Here is a 20,722-nt window from a genome sequence, read left to right on the forward strand (position 1 = left end):
CAATAAGATTTTATGTAGCCATGGGTCTGTTCAGTAATAGATCGCAGATGACGTTAAATATGGTAAGAGCAAAAAAGTGGCACATAAAGTGCATGTATTACTGTACAGAGCCATGATAACAGGGAGACCATTTGTTTTACGAGATAAAAAAGAAAAGCGTTGTTTGTGATGACGTCATCTGTGCTCTTCATATCACAGGTAAGAACCAATCAGAATGACTGTAGGATTCTGCTTACTTATAAAATCCAGTGACAAAATTGAGCTTAGTAAGAATCGATTCAGACTTTGTTGATATTCCAAACATTTGCAGGTCTAAGTGAGTTTCAAGTCATAGATATAATTTGCTCAATTTAATAAGCACAGGACTCGCGGGAATAGATACTTTAAATTCAAATAAGTAAAAAGAATTTCATGCAGCTGCCAATATTTTATCATCCGGAACTTGTGTCAATGACTCTTTGTTACACAAAAAGAAATGCTCTTTGATCAAATGAAACCGAAATCGACCTTTGAGCGTTCCTTTTAGCTGTTTAACAGTTTCAATATTTTCTTCAACCTTGTTTTGAGGAAGGTTTTCAGTATCAGTAAAGTGTCTCCGTTAGGCGTCTCTCTCCGAGTGCAAACCACATATTTCAGAACTTTTCCAGTCTATTTTCAAGACCATGATGTTGAAAACAAGACTTTTCCATTTTCGTTTATTCATTTAATTCTCAGTGTTCCTCTTTCCGGTACGTGGTCTCATTTCCGCTCACGAGATAAATGGGGGCGGAGCGTAGCTATTCACGTGATCAAAATAATAATGTTACGTCAACAAACCAACCAGAGAGTATTATCGTCCATTGTTGCTTGGGGAGAAGGGAGACAGAAGGAGAGATTTGAGCTTGTTGGACGGACATTATGTCGTCTCCATCGCCTGGGAAGAGACGAATAGACACTGATGTCATCAAACTGTATCCTTGTCAAAATTTGCGCGTGATTTTGAGCCAATTCGTTTTGTTTTCGGCAGGCAAGTTGCGAGCCAAAATGGCGCTCGCTTGGTGATCGTTTTGTATTTATGGTATGAGCACTGCTTTCATGATGATATTCCTTGACGAAGATTTTATCAGGATCGAAAGCAAGCACGAAGTGACAATACTTGGTGGATTGAACGAGTTCATTGTGAAGTTCTTTGGTCCAAGTGGATGTAAGTTCAAGCTTAAAATTCATATGTTTTCGGTCTCGAAGTCTCGTGTTCACTACACTTGTTTTCATTCGTGATCGGTTTTGGTGCAGTGAGAAATTTATGTCGGTGAAATTTTGATGAGATAACTCTTGTATCAGTGATATTCCGTTCAAATACTGGCGTGTAAATGCAGGGAAAGTTTAATTGCCTTGTCAAGCTATGTTAATCCTGCCATTATAAATTATAAATCGATAACTCGAAGACATATTTGCACCAACAAGAAATTTTAAAGGTGACATCGGAACCGGCTGAAAACATCTAATACACAGACTCCTAGAATTCGATCCGTCTGTTTAGTAAATTCTTCTGATAAGGAAATGAATAAAGATGGATATTGGATCAAAGACAATGTCCAGCGATTTCTACGTAAGTTGTGCTCGCAATGTTTGTTGTTGTTAGGAAAAAATGTTAAAATGCCGTGTTTTTGTGGAGTCTATTGAATGTATTTACATGTCCGTTCGCTGTTGTAAACATTAACAGCTGATGCTCTGTGCGGAAAAAAGAAACTGAATATCCTAAGGCTGTCTTCGTTTTCACATATTGTAAATACACGTTTAGAATTTCATCTCATTATGCAGAAATCGTCTTTTACAGAGTTAATTTTGAGAGATCTCTGTCCTGCTTATTATTCGAGATACTTGATAGGTTAGTGTGTTGATGAGCTGGTTACCAATTAAAACAGAAAACTGATGATCTCAGATTTAAACAACAGTTGACTGTTGACAGTGGTGTCCCTTTAAAAGAGTCTGTTGGGCCTCAGAGTTGCTTTATGGTATCTTTGTGGGCAATATGTTTTCTTTTGAATGCCTGCAGGTTTTAACCATGATATGAATATCCATCTCAAGGACCTGTTTACAATTACCTTATTTTTATTACTCTTAAAAACAATTGATATTACCAGATGGGTTAAAATTTGGCAAAGGAAAAATAGTGTCTCTGACAGAGAAAAAACGGCCTTTGTTTTGAGTTGTGACAATTCATATTTATTGTTTCAAAATAAATATGTAGGCTTCTGTAAAATTTTAATTATCAAGCCATTATACAGGTCCTTAACCCTTTAGACCCCAAGAGTAACTTGCATCTAATTTCTCCTTACAATATCACCCCTGAATCACACATTACAGTCATGAGATTGAAGGAAATGATTACCAGCAAAAGAAGCTCTCGATCAGTTCACAAATTCTCCTTGTCAGCACCTTAGGAAATGTAAGAACAGTAAGGAGAATATGCATGATGACGTTAGGGTGTAAAGGGTGATATGATAATCCTAAACCTGATATGATTATCCTGGATGCATTTAATTTACAAAACACCACATTAAGGTCGAACTGAAAGTAGCTTTCTGGCATTATTTGGGGTTGTCTCAGAGAGCATCAAACAAAACAGTTGCTTTGATGAATTGCAACTTTTGCAATCCAAGAAAGAGACTGCTTCCTTTTTGAGTTCCTCTATTTGCATGAAAACAAATGGAGTGCAGAAAAACACAAATGGACCAAAGGGAGCAAGCCTGTGAATTTTCTGTAGTCATTTGCACTTGGGTGTGCTTTGGGTGTAGTTGCCACCTACAAGTGACCAAGACAGAATTTCTCCTGACAATATCAATACAAAATCAAGCAGACAAGTGACAACAATGAAGAAAAAATGTTAATTTTGGGATTATTAATTGATCCCATACCAAATTCTCCAAACTAACTTCATGAGACTGTAGGGAGAATTACTATCCAGAGCTTAGGAGTGAAAGGGTCAAAGGCAAGGTATTTACTAGTCAGCTAAGGGATATCACTCAAAATATCTCTCTTATTTTTTAACTTACTCTGTTATTGAAAGTTTCCTTTGTCTTTGGCAGCACATTATGAAGGGGGCGTTTGGAAAGTTAGAGTCGATTTGCCAGAAAAATACCCATTCAAATCACCCTCAATAGGTGAGTCTGTGCCTTGAAAGCATTAAAAATATCCCATGCATGTAGAACTTAAAAGGCAGCTGTGTCTGTTGGCCAATTGGGCAGTGGAGATGATTAGGAGGGGGGTAGTCTATTTATATTTTCAGAAGCAGGAATTTATGGTCATTCTCAAATCATGTGCAGGGTTCATGTATCAGAAATTTGAGAATTCTCTGGCTAATATTCAGAACTCTCTGACTAAATTTCAATAGCCTGAGCCAATTTTTATTTAGTCATAGAGGATATTATGTCACTTGACACTCCTGCTACTGTATTTCTCATTGAAAACCATGATGCCATGCATGATTTTGTGTGCTTTGTTTCTGACATACTGACCTTCTCTAGATTTATTTTCCATGTCTGCCTGGATTTTTGTATACTATGATTATTATTATTATTTAAAAAATGATAATAATAAAATAAGGGTGTTGTGTTGTGTTGTGTTGTGTTTTTTATAAATATAAATTATGTGATGAAGATTTTGTTTCTCTCTTTATGAAGGTTTCATTAACAAGATCTTTCATCCTAACATAGATGAAGCGTAAGTGTCCTCTGCAGTTTAGATCACTTATTGTTCCTTTACATTTTCTTGGCACAACATATTAAAATATAAACCCTTACTGACACCCAAATTTTTTTTGCCCTCTAAAAGTAATCATATTCTTATTGTTTTTTCTCTTCTTTATTTTCCCTTAACCCTTTAGCTCCCACGAGTGTCCAAGACAGAATTTCTCCTTACAATATTAATACAATATCAAACAAATAAGTGATGAGAATAAAGAAAAATATTAATTTGGAGATGATTAGTTGATCCAATACTAAATTCTCTGAGCTAACATTATAAGAATTGTAGGGTTGATAGTAAGGAGAATTACAAATTTGGTCAGAGGTTTAAAGGGTTAAAGTGGTGACAACTTGAGCATATCCATTTTTCTGTGATGTTTGAAATTAGGTGAAGTCATATCTTCAGAATTTTGCTCTTTGTTTGCTTCTGGATGAAGGAGTTGAAGTAAATTTTGGACCAATTTAAGTCTTTCAAATATCTGAAAGTGGAACTGACTGTCAAGATGTATCTCTTCTTTTCATTCTTTCAATTTTCTTTTCATGGTATTTGGTTTTATTTTTGTTTTGTTTTGTTTTTGTAAATAATAAAAAATCTTACCAGTAAATTAGGTTTGTCCATATGAACACCATTGATATTATCAAAGCTTATGTTTCCTATTCTAGCCATATCTTTGCAAAATTTAGTTTGGAAATAATCTCAATTTATCTTCAGATCTGGTACAGTATGCCTAGATGTAATTAACCAAGCTTGGACTGCTCTTTATGGTAAATGGTTGACTGTTGAATTTTTAAGTTGTTACAATTTCAAAAGTGTGGTTTAAAGAAACATTTTGATGTTGTGCGACTAATATTAAAAATTTGTCATAATTCCTTTTAAGTTAATCAGTAGCAAATTGAAAGTGTGGCAGGAAGTGCATGTTATGTGTCAGCAGCTGATTGGCCATATGGGACATGTAAAAGAAACCACTGTTATTTGACACTTGTGCAGTTACAGTTTTTGTCAGGGCTGGAAATCCTTCAGAAGCACTGCTGTTTGTATTACTAAATTTTTTTTTTGTAGCTTTAAGTTGTTAAATATAAGGTATGGTATTGAAATCAATGGTGATTTTATTGCAGATTTGTCAAATATCTTTGAATCATTTCTTCCTCAACTTCTGTCTTATCCTAATCCTGTGGACCCTTTGAATGGAGATGCAGCTGCACTCTACCTGCACAAACCAGAACAATACAAAGCAAAAATTCAAGGTAGCCATTCCCATTGTCACTTCAATGGAGTAATCAATTTAACAAAGAAATTCCATGTTGCCATGTGTTTGTTCAGTAATAGATCACAGATGACATCAAACTGTGATAAGAACAAATAAGTCGCTGATGAGGTGCAGCAGGCTGTGTCACTGTTGTTCTCAGCACATTCTGACAAATTCTGTGATCTGTCACCGCACAGACTGCCAAGCAGTGTGGCACCTGTTGTTTGTTCAAGATTTTAAACTCATGCTATACACCTTTTTTAGAATATATCAAAAAGTATGCAACAGAAGAAGCCCTTAAGGATCAAGAGGAAATGTCATCATCAAGTGAAAGCTCCATAAGTGACTTTTCAGAGGATGAAGCTCAGGACATGGAGCTCTGACATAAGAAAATATGATAATTTGTTTTGTATTCTAGGTGCTGACAGATATACATAAATTGTAGTAATGATCATTTGGTTCAAGCTTTGGTATCTTCTAGTGGAAGAAATTTCTTTCCTTTTTAGATAATTTCTTTCATTTTTTTAGAGCAAAAAACAAAGTTTTCCTCCTTATCTTGGAATATTGCTGTGATATTATTTCTTGAACTTTTTTCTTGTGAAACGTGTAGAAATTTTCAATCTCTTATTGAATTTTCAGTCAGCAGATACCAAACCTTGACCAAAATTAATAATGCTAGCATTGTATAAATATTAAACAGTCTGTAACAGTGTAAATTTTTGCCCTAATTTATAATTACGAGACCCAGAAATGGCTGCCTTGATATAAAAAAATCTTAAATACTGTGAGATCTTAAATCTCTAAATTCAGTGCAAGTCCTTTATTTATTTATTCTGAAAACAATTATGTTCACAGTACTTAACATATTTCGTAAACCTGATAATTTGCATAATAATTGTTATAAATTATAAATTTTTTTGGGAAGAAATCAACTCAGCTCTCGTAATTGTTAATTCTGTATACGTGCGAAATTGTTTTTTTTTGTCTGAAAAAAATAATGTATCACCTATTTTACTTCAAATTACCGGTTATGATTCATCCGTTTTTACCAAAAATCTGTGTTTTGAAAATTTAACCTAAAACTTAAATCTGAATCGTTATTGCATTGAGAGGTTTTTTTTCTTTTTAAGTGAAGAGATATTTTTAGTCAAAACAATTTGGTTGGTCTGGGCAGCCGTATCTGAATACCATTCTTACATAACAATATGGGGAAAGGTTAGATTAAGGACATCTGCTATGCATGACAGTGAAATTCGCCCCATTTTGTTTGGGAATGTATATTGTATTATATTTGTACATAGGGTTTTTGGGGAGTGACTAGTTCTCTGTTATTTGTAGGGAATTGCTGATATAATTGAATCATTACAGTGCAATTTTCAATTGAGTGTCAAAAAGAATTTGGGATTGAATTAGTTTGGTTTTCCTTCGCTCCGCTATTGATCGAGAAAATGTGAGTCATTCTCAGAACCAATCAAATGAAGATTTGATACCAACCGCGCCATCTTCTCTTGCGTTTTCCTGCGCTTCGGGTAGGTTTCATGTCTCACTGAGTTGTGATTGGCTCGTTGCTATTTTCCGTTTTCGTGATTGGCTCTTGTGATGTCGTTGGTTCTGGTTTTTAGACACTCGATCGAAATTCGCTCTATTGCCAATTACTCTGTGATTTTAAGAAACGTCTTAAGTTTGTATGAATTAAACTGGCTGGCTTAAAATTTCAAAATTATGATTTTTCTCCTTTCCAGAATAGCATACTGATTTTGATTATGACTAAACACTTTTCGTAATGATTGAACATCTATGTGAATGGGGTTGCTGTGGGGAAAATTATCTGTGTTGCTGTACCCAGGTGATGGAAAAAGAACAGCGGCGCCTCCCCCTTTTCAATGATGTGTTCTTTTCTGATCGTAGTCCGCCATTTTGAAATTTAATGGCGGGAGTCGAGGCGCGAGGAGGGCGAGAAGTTCATAACGCATGTCAAACTGTTTTTGGAGCCTTATCATTACTGTGAGAGTTACGATTTGTCGTCTTGTGCTTGCTTGCTTTAATAAAGGAAAGGAAATTGTTGTGTATTCAATAGATGTGAAGTTACTCTGTGTTCATTTATCATTTATCTGGTTCACTTGATTTTGATGGGGTCGCGAAAATGGAAGAGAACGTTTTTGCGGAATTTGCGGTCTTCTTACCTACAGAAAGCCCACCCACACTGACCAGTACCTAGCCTATGATTCACACCACCTTCAGTCAATGAAGCGTGTCATTGTTAAGTGTCTATACGACCGAGCCAGAGACTTCACAACGAAACCGTTAGTTATCTCTGAGGAAAAGAAACACTTGTCATCAGTACTTGTTTCTAATGATTATCCTTCCTCATTTGTACGAAAACTCGTAAAAACAAGAATGGTAACAGCCAACAAAGAACCCGCGTAGGAATTTAAATCTACTGCCGTTCTCCCTTACATTAAGAGTGTATTAGAGTTTCTTCGCCGCTACCTACAACATCATGGCATACGGACCGTTTTCAAGTCAGACACAACACTTAGGTCTCACTTAGTACGACCTAAAGACGCCCTGGAACCATCAAAACAAGACGGTGTCGTTTAAAAGATCCCATGTGAATGCGGCAAAGTGTATATCGGTGAAACAGGGAGATCAATGTGAGAAATGATAAAAGAACATGACAGAGACATCAAGTGACTCTATCGTGAGACAAACGAAAAAAAATTCATCTCCTACATCACATGATCTCTGTCAAAATACAAGGTTCTCTCGCTCTGTAACATAGACTGTTGTTCACAACTTGTTGCAGTTAAGTAACGATCGCAATCGAATACAGGCCACAGTAAGGAGTTTCTAAGCTGACGTTTTGAGCGCTAGCCCTTTGTCAGACCGAAGGCATCTAGCCACTACTTGCTTTAAAGGCAAACGCTCGAAAAATCAGTTTTAGAAACCCTTTATAGAGGATAATTTACGTTATCAACTCAGTTATTGAAACTGAATTATCTTATATTACCCCCAAATGACGAATCAACACAGTTTCTTTAGAAAACACGCCCTTTATTCATTAATCGAATACAGGGTTCTCTCGCGCTCTGCAACGTTGATTGTGGTTCACTGCTTGCTGCAGTTTAATGACGACACAGCAATCAAATACAGGGTTTCTTCGCACTGTGAAATTGATTTTTGTTCAGAACTTGGTGCAGCTAACCAACCAATGCCCATACGTTTCTTACGATCTAATGCAAGCTGAATTGACGGAGTTTACCGCAGGTAGGCAATCAGTAAACAAAATCCTTTGCGCTTCGTGAATTTGTAATTTCATATGTTGCTCATTGGATTGCCAAAACGAACAATCATTAATCTTCTCTAACATCAAAACGACTTCGAAACAAGTTACTAAATATGTTCTTCAACGGCGGGTCGTTTTCTGGTTTACATTATTAAAATTTTACAACAACGTTAAATTTTTTCTCGGAATGTTTCAGGGTAAAACCCGATAAAAGAGAAGAGAAATAACAGTGTAAAACGTAATTATAAAAAACGAACATTTCTTCTGTAGGTGACACTACACTAATGAACTCGTGCATGAAATGTGCAGAATGTCATAAACTTATTCAGTGACTGTACGAAAACCCATTGATCCTGGGGTTTCAAAAAACAGAAATGAACCGTCACTCCCCCAAAAGTTCTCCTTAGTCTGATCTTCCATATTTAACAACAGTACGCTAACTTAAATAAAGGTACCTACTCTTCCCAGACTCTTAATGCCGTGCTAAGGCCTCGAGATTTGCAAATTGAATCCCCTCGGTACTAGTTCCTATGCCTTGCATATCCACGAATTAAAAAAAGCAAGACCACAGATTTCGGTTGGAGCTTTTAACACAATTAATTTCTCAAACTTATACTCGGTTCATTACGTATACTGGGGAACGGGGCGAAGGGGGGGGGGGGGGAGAGGGACTTGTCGGAGGATTTTGGTTGTGTCACAATTTAATTTACCTGATCCTCCCCCCTCCCCTAAGGCTCCATAGTATTCTAATGCTTCCCTCTGATTGGCAGTCAGTTTACTACAGTCGCCCCCCTTTATACTCTGTTAGCGACGCCTGACCCTCCCCCTACCTGTTCCCTCTGAAAATCATGTGTTACCCCCTGGCTGGCCCCTCGATGACGAGCCTGTTTTCTGCATCAACACGTGCACATAAGCAAATGATACCATTTTCGAACCTTAGAGGAAATGCATAGCCTTTCCAACCTATTTTATCAGGCTTGAATTCGCTGATGGCATTTTATCTCACATTTGTATTTAATCTTATTGCGTGACATCTTTTAGTCAGCAATCCAAGGCTGAGTTATTTGAAGCAAGATTATTGGTTTGAACTGAAGGTTTCAGGGGCGGAGCCAGGATTTTTCAAATGGGGGGGGAGGGGGTCACACGGTGTCAAACAGGGTACTCACCTGATTTTCATGTCGACCTCCACACTATGTTTTTTACTCAAAAGACTTACAAAAGGAGGGGGGTCACGGGCACTCCAGGACCCCTCCCCCTTCCCTAACTACGCCCTTAGGTTTATTGTACTCTAAATTGTTCTTTAAAAACCTTTCGGATCAATATCAGTATCTGAGCAACTGCGCACCTACGCCTCCCTTAACCCAACAACAGTCCACTAATAATAAGTCAGGGCAGGAGCCCATTACCCGGAGCTTCCATACCAATTGTAACCTTGAATCAACCCTGTCCTGTATCTTTCTATTTTTAGAACTGAGATATTGGGGAAGGGTTCTTTAATTTCCCGCGAAAACACGCTGACGTTCGCATAACACCCTACAAAAATGGCGGCCAAAGGCGAAGGCTGACCTCTATTTCTTCTCTGCATGTAACGTAAACAATAGAGGACCACGGCTCTCTTATGATTGGCTACTATGTAAAAACCCGCGAAAAACCCCATGGGAGGTGCTTCTAAAAATAAAAAGATACGGGAAAAGGTTGACTCAGAGGGTAAGTATGGAAGATGGAAGCTCCGGGTAATGGGCTCCTGGTCATGGTTAATGTTGGATTAGGCGAAGAGTACGTGCCCAGTTGCAAAGCTACTGAAATTGATCCAATCCTTTTTGCGACTTGCGAATGATATTAGACATATGTCTAATACATCTTAAGAAAAACTGCAGACACTTAAAGGGAAATTGCGGCTTTGTCAATGGATTGATGTCTAGCATTCGATACCGAGATCAATCAATAGATCACTGAGCATTTTCAGTTTTGTTTCACTGTCAAATTGTCCACTTTCTTCTTCATCTGACGTGATGCTTGGAAGAACGCCTTTGTACAGATGAAAGCGAATATCGTCCACAACAGGGATGGAGTCCGTCTGTTGGCGATCTCGAACAGAAGATGCATCCTCCAGAATCAGCGCATGAAATTCCTTGTTATCAAGAAACTGCAAGTTCAAACAGAACAAAAACGATTTTACTTACCTTATATATGAACTGAACATTAGCTAACATCATTAGTATATAGGCATCATAGAATACCCCTCTTCGGAGAGGAGACGCTAATTCCCTTCACCAAGGGTTACCACAACGTCCCCTCACTCCCTCCCCTCCCCCTCCACATTTCGTCAGGCTTCCCTGAAAATTCTTTGGTACCCAGTTTTACGCCTGGATGGATGGAGAGAGATACTGAGGAGAGAAAGTGACGATAAAGCGTCTTGCTCAAGAACACAATACAATAACCACGACCCACGACCCACGACCCACGACCCACGACCCACGACCCACGACCCACGACCCACGACCCACGACCCACGACCCACGACCCACGACCCACGACCCACGACCCACGACCCACGACCCACGACCCACGACCCACGACCCACGACCAGAACTCAGACTCACTCTTCTTCATACGGAGTCCAAAGCACTTGATTCTTCTTCGACTTCTCCGCTTCTTTGGCTGCTCCGCAATAATTATTGGAGGACAGAACTACTCTCGATACGGGGCTGAGGAGCGTGTTTTATGTCTTCTCCCCAGACTTCTTTAATCGGTGGTTTATCTTTCGCATGACAACTACCGAACGATTTTAGCGTAAAGGACAAAGAAATTGTTACCAGTAATCACTACTTACCATTTCTAGATGTTTACTCATGTATTCACAGCAGTCTACTTCAAGTCTGGGTAGGTTGAAGAGACGCGCCGTCCTAAAAACCGTCAGAACGTTTTCTGTGTCGAGAAACGCGCTAATTACACGCGCACAGAGGCGCTTCAAGCCACTCAGTAGATAGATATCAGCAAAGCAAAGTACACTGTAAACATTTTCTTCAGTTACCTGGATAAAAACAAGAATTAAAGCAATAAGTATTGCTATCAACGTTTACTGCTGTTTGAATAACTGACGCCTTCATATAAATTTTTCTTTCAGCGACAGTTTTACAGTTTGGCCAATGTAGAACGAGGCTTACCTAAGTCTACAAACCAATGAGCGAGTTCGCAGTTCGTACAAACGTCGTAAATTTCTCATATGTATTACTCTACACACCTTCTCTTGATGTTAACGCGCCAAACGGACCTCTGGGAATAAGGCGCTTGACCTCAGCTCACAGGGTTCCGCGCGGCGCGCTAACGTCACCGATTGGTTTTTACTTGCGCGACGGACATCGCCAAAAAGGAGGGGCTGATCAAAGTCTAAATCTGTTTAAACAACACTCACCAAAGCTTCATCTTGATAAATGAAAGCTACAACAGCGGCAAACACGTCTGGTGTTACATCATTGAGGTAAACTTCAGGAATAGACGCACTAAATAATTGTTTACCAGGCGAGGTGGATTCCGAAAAGTGACCGTCTAACAACGCTCGAAAATAGTCGCTCCTTCCGCAGAAAAACACCTTCAGTTAAAAAATAAGCTATAGGAGTTAATGTGAGTATTTGAGGGTCAATGAGCTTTCTAACCATAATAATGAACTGTTAAGATATGTAGGAGATTTAAATAAGGAACTAAGATTCACCTCGAACAATAAGGGCGTGGCTACGAGGAAGGGGTTCCCGACGGGTTATGAACCTCCCTTCCCGATTTCTTTTTTTTTATAAAACTCTTAGGAAACCCCGTTTGAAAAATCATGCACGTGCTAATGACAAATGGGAAAGGGAGTACCCCTCCCCTACCCCCAACCACCTTGGCTGGACTTTGGGTCGAAAGGTCCGGTTTCGGAACCCGGCCGGGTCACGTGGACATGTTAAAGCGGCTTTTTCCCTAAGCGAGACTTTTCCACTTTTTCCTTCGCAATTACATCACGGCAAAGAAATGAAGTTCCTGATAAATTTAGCAAGGAAGTCATGGACATTGCTACAATTCAGGCATCTTACCTTATGACAGTAGAATCTGTGATTCTCAACGATGAAACACACATCAGAGTACACAGGCGGTTCGTCGCAAACGACTGAAACTAAAACGACGTGGTATAGTCATGTCAAATCAATGTTACCTACTACTCTCCCCTGAGTGAAGATGTGACTTTCTAAATGTTTCTACATCTTTAGGTCGTTCACCTCTGTAGCTGCATTAGCTCTTTAACCCTTCAAGCCCAAAGGGTGACTGGCCTCTATTTTCTCCCCACAGTATCTTACTTAAGTCAAATGTAAAGGTTATGAGAATTAAAGAAATTATCACCAATTTAAGAAGCTCCTGATTTTCCAACAAATTCTCCTTGTCAGAACCATGAGTAATGAATAGAGAGGATTAGGGAGAATATGAATACCAATGTTTCTCGCTCTAGGGCTTATGCAGGAACTGCTTTAAGGGGTTCGAACAACCCTCCCGTAGACAACCACCCATGAGGCACTCGAGGCATTCCCCCTTATTTAAGTGATTTCAGACAATTCTAAAATGGTGTACAGAGAACATTTTCAAAGTTACCGTAAACAAAAATATGGATACAAACCATCGAAAACATCGGAGGATATCTCAAATGGAAACTGCTTTGGGAATTGCTGAAAAGGAAATACAAATTATCTGTAACGTCAAGCCGGGGAAAGTCCAAGTTTTCTTCGTCTTGACTCTACATTTTTGCGTCCGTCCAAGAATACGATATAAGCTTTCCCAGAATTTTATCGGGTATGTTTAACAGGGAGGCATTAGAGACGAGTATAATATAAAACGTGGCTAGACAGTAAGGAAATGAAGTACAGGCCTCACACGTTTGGATAACTGATTTCTCGGTAGGAAGTGTCGTATCTACTTCGCGTTTTGTTTTGTTGTTTTTCCTACTCTGGCAAAGATGGCTGAACAATTATTAACACTAACAAAGAAGTGGAACCAGACTTAGACAAATGGGCAGAAAGAAAAGCAGAAAGGAAGACAGACAGACAGAGAGGAGATAGACAGACAGATGGACTGACACAGACAGGCAGAGAGATAGGTAGACAGACAGAATGACAAAGACAGAGAGACAGATAAAACAGGCAGAGCGAAAGAGACAAACCGACAGACAGAGTGAAAGACACAGATAGACAGACGGGCGGACAGGCAGAAAGATAGGCAGACAGCGATTAAATCTCACCTGAGACACGAGCGCCGGGGGTAAAGCAGACTCCGCTAGACGGGCGAATGCATCTTGCAAGCTTGTAGATCTGGATTCCGGTTCGATGCTCACTACTGTTATTATTCGAGTATTAGTTTTGGACACTCCTACAGAAAATAACACCACAGTATTACAACCAGTCGTCATTTCCGTTAGAGCGGTGCTAAGTTTCAGACTGATTGACAAACATGGGCCAATATGATACAGGGGCAGATCCAGGGATTGCTGATAGGGGTCCAAACTTTGAGTAGGGAGGGTACGGTTTAGCATGAATAGTGGCGGAGGGGGGGGGGGAAGGAGAACAGGATGGTTTAGGGTATGAAGTGGAGGGCATGAAGGGTTGACACGAAGAGCGAGGAAAATAATGAAGATAGAGGCATGGATACCAATAACTTTTCCTCATGCGGCTGCCGAAGATGTAGTCAGCGGCTGTACCCGGAAAAGGGATCGAAAGGCGATATCCAAGAAAGAGTCATTGGGGACTTTTCCCTTCTCTACAAAAATACTCCAACAAGCGGGTGAAAGGATCAAAATCACGCAAATGTTACAAAAAAGGAAACTATTCTTCGAGATTTTTCCTAACCAAATAATTCAATGCTGTTTAGTCTGATTTCCAGCTGTGTCCTGAGATCCTCCAGTTTACATTGTTTCGCTAGTCGGATGCAGTCGTCAATTTTATCTTTTTCGATGTATACTCGGTCGGTGTACAAGTATTGCAGAATGGCCTGCATAGCCCACAGTTTGACCTGAAAAGACACAATATTCACCATAAGAAAAGGATAGTCATCATTTAGGAAAGATGTCTTTCAACAAGCGGATAAGCGCTCGGACAAGCGCTCGGACAAGCGCTCGGACAAGCACGCGGACAAGCGCTCGGACAAGCGCTCGGACAAGCGCTCGGACAAGCGCTCGGACAAGCGCTCGGACAAGCGCTCGGACAAGCGCTCGGACAAGCGCTCGGACAAGCGCTCGGACAAGCACGACAAGTGCTAGGCGTGACTCGCCGTCTCGCGCTTGCCTCCGTTGAACTGAAAAACGCGTTCCGCAAGCTATTTAGATCTGGAGAATAGAAGCGTCAAAAGAGCTTTCATGACGTTCAGCGCCGATGTTTAGAAACCATTACCTGCCTTTTTTTTTTTTCTTTTTTAAAGGGGGGGAAGGATTTTGGGAAGATTACCACATGGTTTTCAGGGGGAATAGAGGAAGGATTAGTTGTCGCCACAAGAGTATAAAGAGAGGACTAGCAAGCAAGCCCTCATTATTAGCGCTTCGGCACAAAACATTTCTTCGCTCGCGGTAAAGTATGAGGTCTTGATCAACACGAGCCTGCGAGAGGTCTGCAAGGGGTCTGGCAATGATAATTAGTGCCAGAGTCCCTCTCCCAGACTAGTCTCGTCTCCTCCCGTAGGTGGAGAAACACCCGTCCCACAACGCTACTGATAAAGAGAGCTTATACACAGGCTACCTATAAATAAGCTCTCCGTATACACATTTAAGACCATCAATTTTACTCTCAAATACGACTCGATCTTACCAGTTTGTTCTTCAATTCGATGATAGGACGATCACGCCATTTACTCATAAACATCTTGGCGAAATACGAGGAGCGTGCAGACAAAATCAAACGATGAGCAGGTAGAGGAACACCATGGACTATGAAGCATACATCTGCGTACGGCGAGTCCTCTAGACATCTGAAAAACAGGATTAGTTGAGTAAGAACAGTTTTCAAGTGAGTACCGAAAGAAATATATAATTGCTTTGGTTTTACTTAACCTCGCTCTGTGATTGGTCCAGAAAACCGGCGTCACCTTCTCAACCGATCAGATTGAAAACTAAGAAACAAACGCGACTTAGTCGTTCGCGTTTTCCCGCGTCTCAAGGAGTTCGGTTGTTTTCACTTTTAGTTCTCATTGGCTACCGATAGTTTATACCTTTGTTTTGATTAGTCATTGGGATGATTGGTTTTGGTTTTTCGACTTACAACTAACAAATGCTCTATGGAACAATCGCAAACCAAAAATCGAATCAGTCAAAGACAAGCGAGGTAACAACACAATGGAAGTTTAGAAAATTCATAGGCGTCAAATTCCTGGCGTAAAAAAGGTGCGCCGATATGGCGACTTGCTTTGGTTTTTGGGCGCTTTTCCATTCAGTTTCACGAATGAAGTTTAGCTGATTATGGTGGCCAATCGGTACAAATGTTCTACGGAAACACAGAAAATTTGACGATATAGAAACAAACCCCTTGAGCCCAGTAAAATGCGAGGGAATAAGTCGTGATTGGTTTTAGCTGCATCTGATTGATCGAAGTGCGAGTTCTCTGAGCCAATCAGAGAGCGCACCAAAGTAAAACCAAAGTAGTCCAGGTTTACTTCGAACACTTCATCCATTTTCTTTTTTAAAGGAAAAGAGAAAGGAAAAATATTGAACACTTTCTGATACGTGAGTAAACTCTACTGAAAATTTCGCCTAAAATTCGCCATTCGAATTATTACCTTCTCAGAAATTCCCTGTAGGAATCTCTTCTCATACATTCAGATGTAATAGCCTTGTAGCTTTTGAGGAGGCTTCTGATCTTGTCCGTCAACGCCGCATACAAACAACGCTCTCCGTCGAATGTGTTCGGAGCACAACGGGCCCCTAATGGCAGACGAAGAAATGAAGTTATTCACATGCAATTCAAAATATAATAAGCAAAAATAACAGCCGAAACAATTTCTTTCGAAAGAAAAAATAGACCTGGAAAAACGAAAGGAAACAGTTTTTGCGCATTTTGGAAGGTTTTCAGAACGTCAAATCCAAAGGTGATTGATTGCCGTTTTCAGGTTATCCGGGCAGCAGGTCTTGCTGTAGTCTCGCGAGAATCTTAAAGTTTCGCAAGAAGTAATTTTCCTAAATACACTTGGTTGCGAATCTTCTCCACAAACGTTCTTTTCCAAACTGACCAAGGAAAAATTTATAAAAAAAAATAAAAACTATAATAATAGGAATTACAGCGGAGCTCGCAGAGCGTAGCCCCATAATTATACAAAATAGTAGTAACCCATCAAGCCGAAAAAATTTGGATGTACGACCATACGACCGTACGACCACACAAGGTGCTACTTTTAACATGCGTGGTCAACTGTACCGCGGGCACGCCAACGCCACGGCTTTGTTCAGTAGTCCAGTAGCCCACTGGGCTCCGAGTCGGACGACTCGGGTTCTATTCCTGGCTGGGGCAAGGTGTTGTGCCCTTGAGACGTGCGGGAAAAAAATGCGAGCTCCACTTTTAGGCTTGGCTATTAGTGTTATATAAAATGTTGTTGTCCATCGTGGTTTTGTAGATAAATGAACATTTAAACCTTTGTCTAACGAATTTGAGTCCATACAATTGATAGCCTGACTATACACCGTGAGAGAAGCAATGAAACGTTCATTTATCAATAATAATAATAATAATAATGACAAACAGGAGTTAAACCAGTTTCAAACCGGAATTGACAAAACCGACCGTTTTGTAAGAGGTACTCCACCAACTCATGATGTCCACAGAGACAAGCGTAGTATCTAGGAAATAATAAAACAAAAGAAAAAAATGAAAAAAAAACCAATGAGAGAAATGACATCCGTGACAGTCATGTGAGAATCGCATGCAGGTAGCAGACACTGTGTGAATTCTTAATGTTATGCATCAGTTTTTTTTCATCTATTCGTCTATGGTTGAAGGCGACGGCTTATGAAATCAAAAGAGAAGTGCAGGAGCGTGTAGAAATTTTTCTCATCCCACCCTGTATTGTAAGAAATTATTCCTCTCTGTTCTCATGGGGTATATAACACGTATGAAAATACCAAACATTCTACACATACAGTGGTGTGCTGTCCCAGCAATCTCGAAGATTCAACTCTGTTTCTCCGCTCTCCACAAGATATCTAAATGAGGAAACAAAAACGAAAAAGGTTAAAGTCACGTGAAAAGGCTACAAAACGTAAATCACCTAAGCAGCAGAGACTTATAAATTTCCAGGCATGTCCAGTATACGAGTTGGTGTTCTGGCAGAGAGGGAAAACGTCTACCCGTGGCGTTCTAGACTTTTGCGTCTTTACAACCTAACAGAATTCTCAATTTGCCACGCAAACTGTTGTAGAAACCCTGTGTTTACACATTTCAATCTCCCTGTTCTCTTATAGGAAAGGTATGTTCACGTATGTATGCGACAATGCAAATTGAGATAAAATGGCTTGGAGATCGCTTGAAAAGTGACTAGAAAAACGCTTTATCTGAAAAGCTTTCCAAAATGCTCCAAAAGGCATAAGAACGAGTCTAAATTTTCAAAAGTTTTTAAAGGGAAGGATGCTCCTATTCCGGCCTCCGTTCATACATTACAATTATGTTCCTCTCAATTCAAATTCTTTCGTACGGGCCCGAAGTTACTAAGCATTTTTAAAACATTTGAAGACAATTTTCGAAAGGTAAGGTCACTTTTTGGAGTCTCAAAACGCGATAAGTGTCACAATTTCAAGTGCATTTTTTTGAAGGCGGAGAGAAAAATTTCATGATTTCAGGAGCATAGTTCTTAAAGCATTAGCTCTCCGTTTAGGTATTTGACCAAAGGTGGATACTACCTTCAATGCAAGCCTTCCAGGAGAATATCAACTGCATATCATGTAGGCCTTATCATCTCAAATAGCCTTGGACTTGCATGCGAGCAGGTTCTAATTTTCGCTGTGACATGGACCGCCGAGAAGTGCACCAAAAGTTTCTAGCATAAATTGTTTCTTATTATGTAATCCATCGATATCCAACCGATCTCCGGTCCCCAGTCCAGTCCACAAGATCGCGACTCAAAATATCCAGGATCTCAGATAGATAATACAGTAGAAACTCGATTTAACGAACCTCTACTCAACGAATCGAAGTTCTCAGTATAACGAACGATACTCTTCAGCCCGGCCAAAGTTACAGTTTAATGTAAGGGAAAGAATTTCGATTTAAAGAAAGCACAAAGGTATACTCCGCTACAAGGAACAAATGTCAACACATGACGTAAGACAACTACGAAACTGACCAACAAGAATCAAAATCTTTCAATTTTGTAACAATAGAATAACTTTAAATTTAACAGCTCATTATAAATGCCGACACTGACACATTCGACACATCTACAGATCCGCTTTATCCTCTTTGTGTCTGATTATTTTTGAAGGCTTCTTGTAGTAAAAGGTGAAAGAGACGGGAATTTCCAGTTCAATGCCCTTGTTTCTTCGTTTGCCTGTGACTTCCACTGAAATTTGTCCTCTGTGCTTTAAAAGCAAGGTGCTGTAGCTATGTACAGACCTGTACAGTGTACTGTAGCTTCATATAGATATCAAAGCATTAATGTTATTTACAGTTATCGTTCCGATCCCAAAATGCTGCTGGGTAGCGCGACGTCACACCACACAAAAAAAACAAAACGAAACAAAAACAACTATTAATCATCCCTCGATATAACGAGTATTTTGGTTGTTTTCCCGCAAATTCGTTAAATCGAGGTTTCCGATATAACGAACTCTCGATATACCGAACCAATTTGCCCAGTCCGTTGGCACTTCGTTAAATCGAGGTTCAACTAAGCTCAAGCAATTATGCAAATATAATCTCGTGCACGTAAGTTGTGTTTAAGCTCTCCGTTTTCAAGAAAGTCGAAAATATTTGTGACAAGTCTAGTATGATAAACGAAAGCCAGTTTCAATGTTTACTTTCTTGTCAAATATATGTATCTTCGTGATTTCTCATGCAGAACACTACAAAGATGCTTATATAATTAATTACAATATTAATATTTATTAATTGATGGTTTAAGTGTAAAAACCCTCATTCCATGGAGGACTTTTTCAAATCACTTATTTTTTAAGCTGCAAATTACTTTTGTTGTTGTCTCAGTTGAAAGCTAGCTTTGTCTTCGTTCAGTTGTCTTGCATTTTCTCCGAAATTTGTCGAAATGGCTCGGAAACGCACTGCACTACTTCTCCCGAAGTGTCTAATTGTCGAGGTGATAAGACTGCAAAGCTACCGCGGAACACATCATTTGTCAAAAGAGACGAGTTTTAGTAACCTTTAGAAACGGATTTTACCGACTGTTTGAAAGCAACACTTTGAAACACAACTGAAAGATGTATCGCGTTAAAATTTTGTTTTTGTTATGGTTTGTTTTTTATTTCGTTTCGATCAGCTAAAAAAATTGAACAGGCTTTCTTCGAAAAAAACTTCCTTTATTGGTAGAAAACCTGAAAAGAATTTCAGGTCATTTTGAACTGACCATCTGCAACGTTCCATATATCAAGCTTATCAAACTGAAAGAAGTTGAAAATCAGCTGCAGTACGGGTGAACTGCAGATGCTCTCACTTGCCTCTAGCGAATTTAAAATTCATATCGGGCGCTTGCTACCAGCTGTTACCATTTTTCGGCAATTTTTGCCAGGATATTGAAAGATAACGGTTACTTACATCATTCCTTGGATACAATTTGCGCTCAACCAAGTTGTCAGTTTGAAATGTACGCAAATTTCAACGAGCGTGAAATGTACAATGTCTGAACATGTACATATCTAACTTCGAATCACTAACACAAAAAAATGCACTCATGTTCCTTTAGGATATCTTACCTGACTCGATCGAGGTCACCTCGACGGCAACTTTGGAAAAGATCCATCGCAAACAATAGTTTTGGACCGAATGGGCCGAATTACAATTATTCCTCCAGAGCTGCTAAAATGGTTTGTTGTGATCGAAGTTTGTTTACACTTTTTGCGCATGACACATGAATCCGCTGACCCTCTCAAAAGTTCTAAGATATATGAAGTTAGTTGAGTGTAGTAATGGTGAGGATTTTGACAGGATTTTGACTGAGAAATACTAGAATTTGCTCGTTTAGAATGCCAAAACGCAATAATAGAGTTCCGAAAGAATCTGATAGAGAAAGAAGACCTCCAGAATTGACGCTAGCAAGCTTTCTGAGCGGTTCCTTGGCTTCACAAACTTCAGTTGTTAGCGAAGGAGCTTCTTCCGCAGATCAACTGGATTTTGTAGGAACGAGGTCAACTTCAAAAGAGGAGGAAAAAACAAACGAAACTATTGGATTTGCCGTCAAACGCACAAAGAAAGGGAAGATTCCAATTTCGTACGAAAATCGCGCCAAAGGGAAGAAGGTCACAG

The 20,722-nt window shown here is 39.6% G+C and overlaps 2 protein-coding genes across 2 annotated transcripts; one reads left to right on the plus strand and one right to left on the minus strand.

The window, feature by feature from the left end:
• The first annotated feature begins 797 nt into the window (after positions 1-797).
• Positions 798-7,041, plus strand: LOC131795327 (ubiquitin-conjugating enzyme E2 H). Its single transcript, XM_059112907.2, has 7 exons — positions 798-950; positions 1,107-1,183; positions 3,069-3,143; positions 3,663-3,702; positions 4,438-4,490; positions 4,842-4,970; positions 5,237-7,041. Exons 1-7 carry the CDS (start codon positions 898-900, stop codon positions 5,353-5,355), a joined length of 546 nt encoding a protein of 181 aa, XP_058968890.1. The 5' UTR covers positions 798-897; the 3' UTR covers positions 5,356-7,041.
• A 1,852-nt stretch (positions 7,042-8,893) lies between these two features.
• On the minus strand, positions 8,894-20,306 carry LOC131795304 (ankyrin repeat and BTB/POZ domain-containing protein 1). The gene is made up of 12 exons (XM_059112878.2): positions 20,173-20,306; positions 17,395-17,457; positions 17,039-17,094; positions 16,041-16,185; positions 15,077-15,236; positions 14,126-14,288; positions 13,522-13,649; positions 12,904-12,952; positions 12,329-12,408; positions 11,674-11,850; positions 11,092-11,292; positions 8,894-10,404 (listed from the first exon to the last, which is right to left on the minus strand). The coding sequence occupies exons 1-12, from the start codon at positions 20,217-20,219 to the stop codon at positions 10,177-10,179; spliced, it is 1,497 nt and encodes a 498-aa protein (XP_058968861.1). The 5' UTR covers positions 20,220-20,306; the 3' UTR covers positions 8,894-10,176.
• Positions 20,307-20,722: the final 416 nt, after the last annotated feature.

The sequence above is a fragment of the Pocillopora verrucosa genome, chromosome 11, assembly GCF_036669915.1.
Source record: "Pocillopora verrucosa isolate sample1 chromosome 11, ASM3666991v2, whole genome shotgun sequence".
Taxonomy (NCBI): domain Eukaryota; kingdom Metazoa; phylum Cnidaria; class Anthozoa; order Scleractinia; family Pocilloporidae; genus Pocillopora; species Pocillopora verrucosa.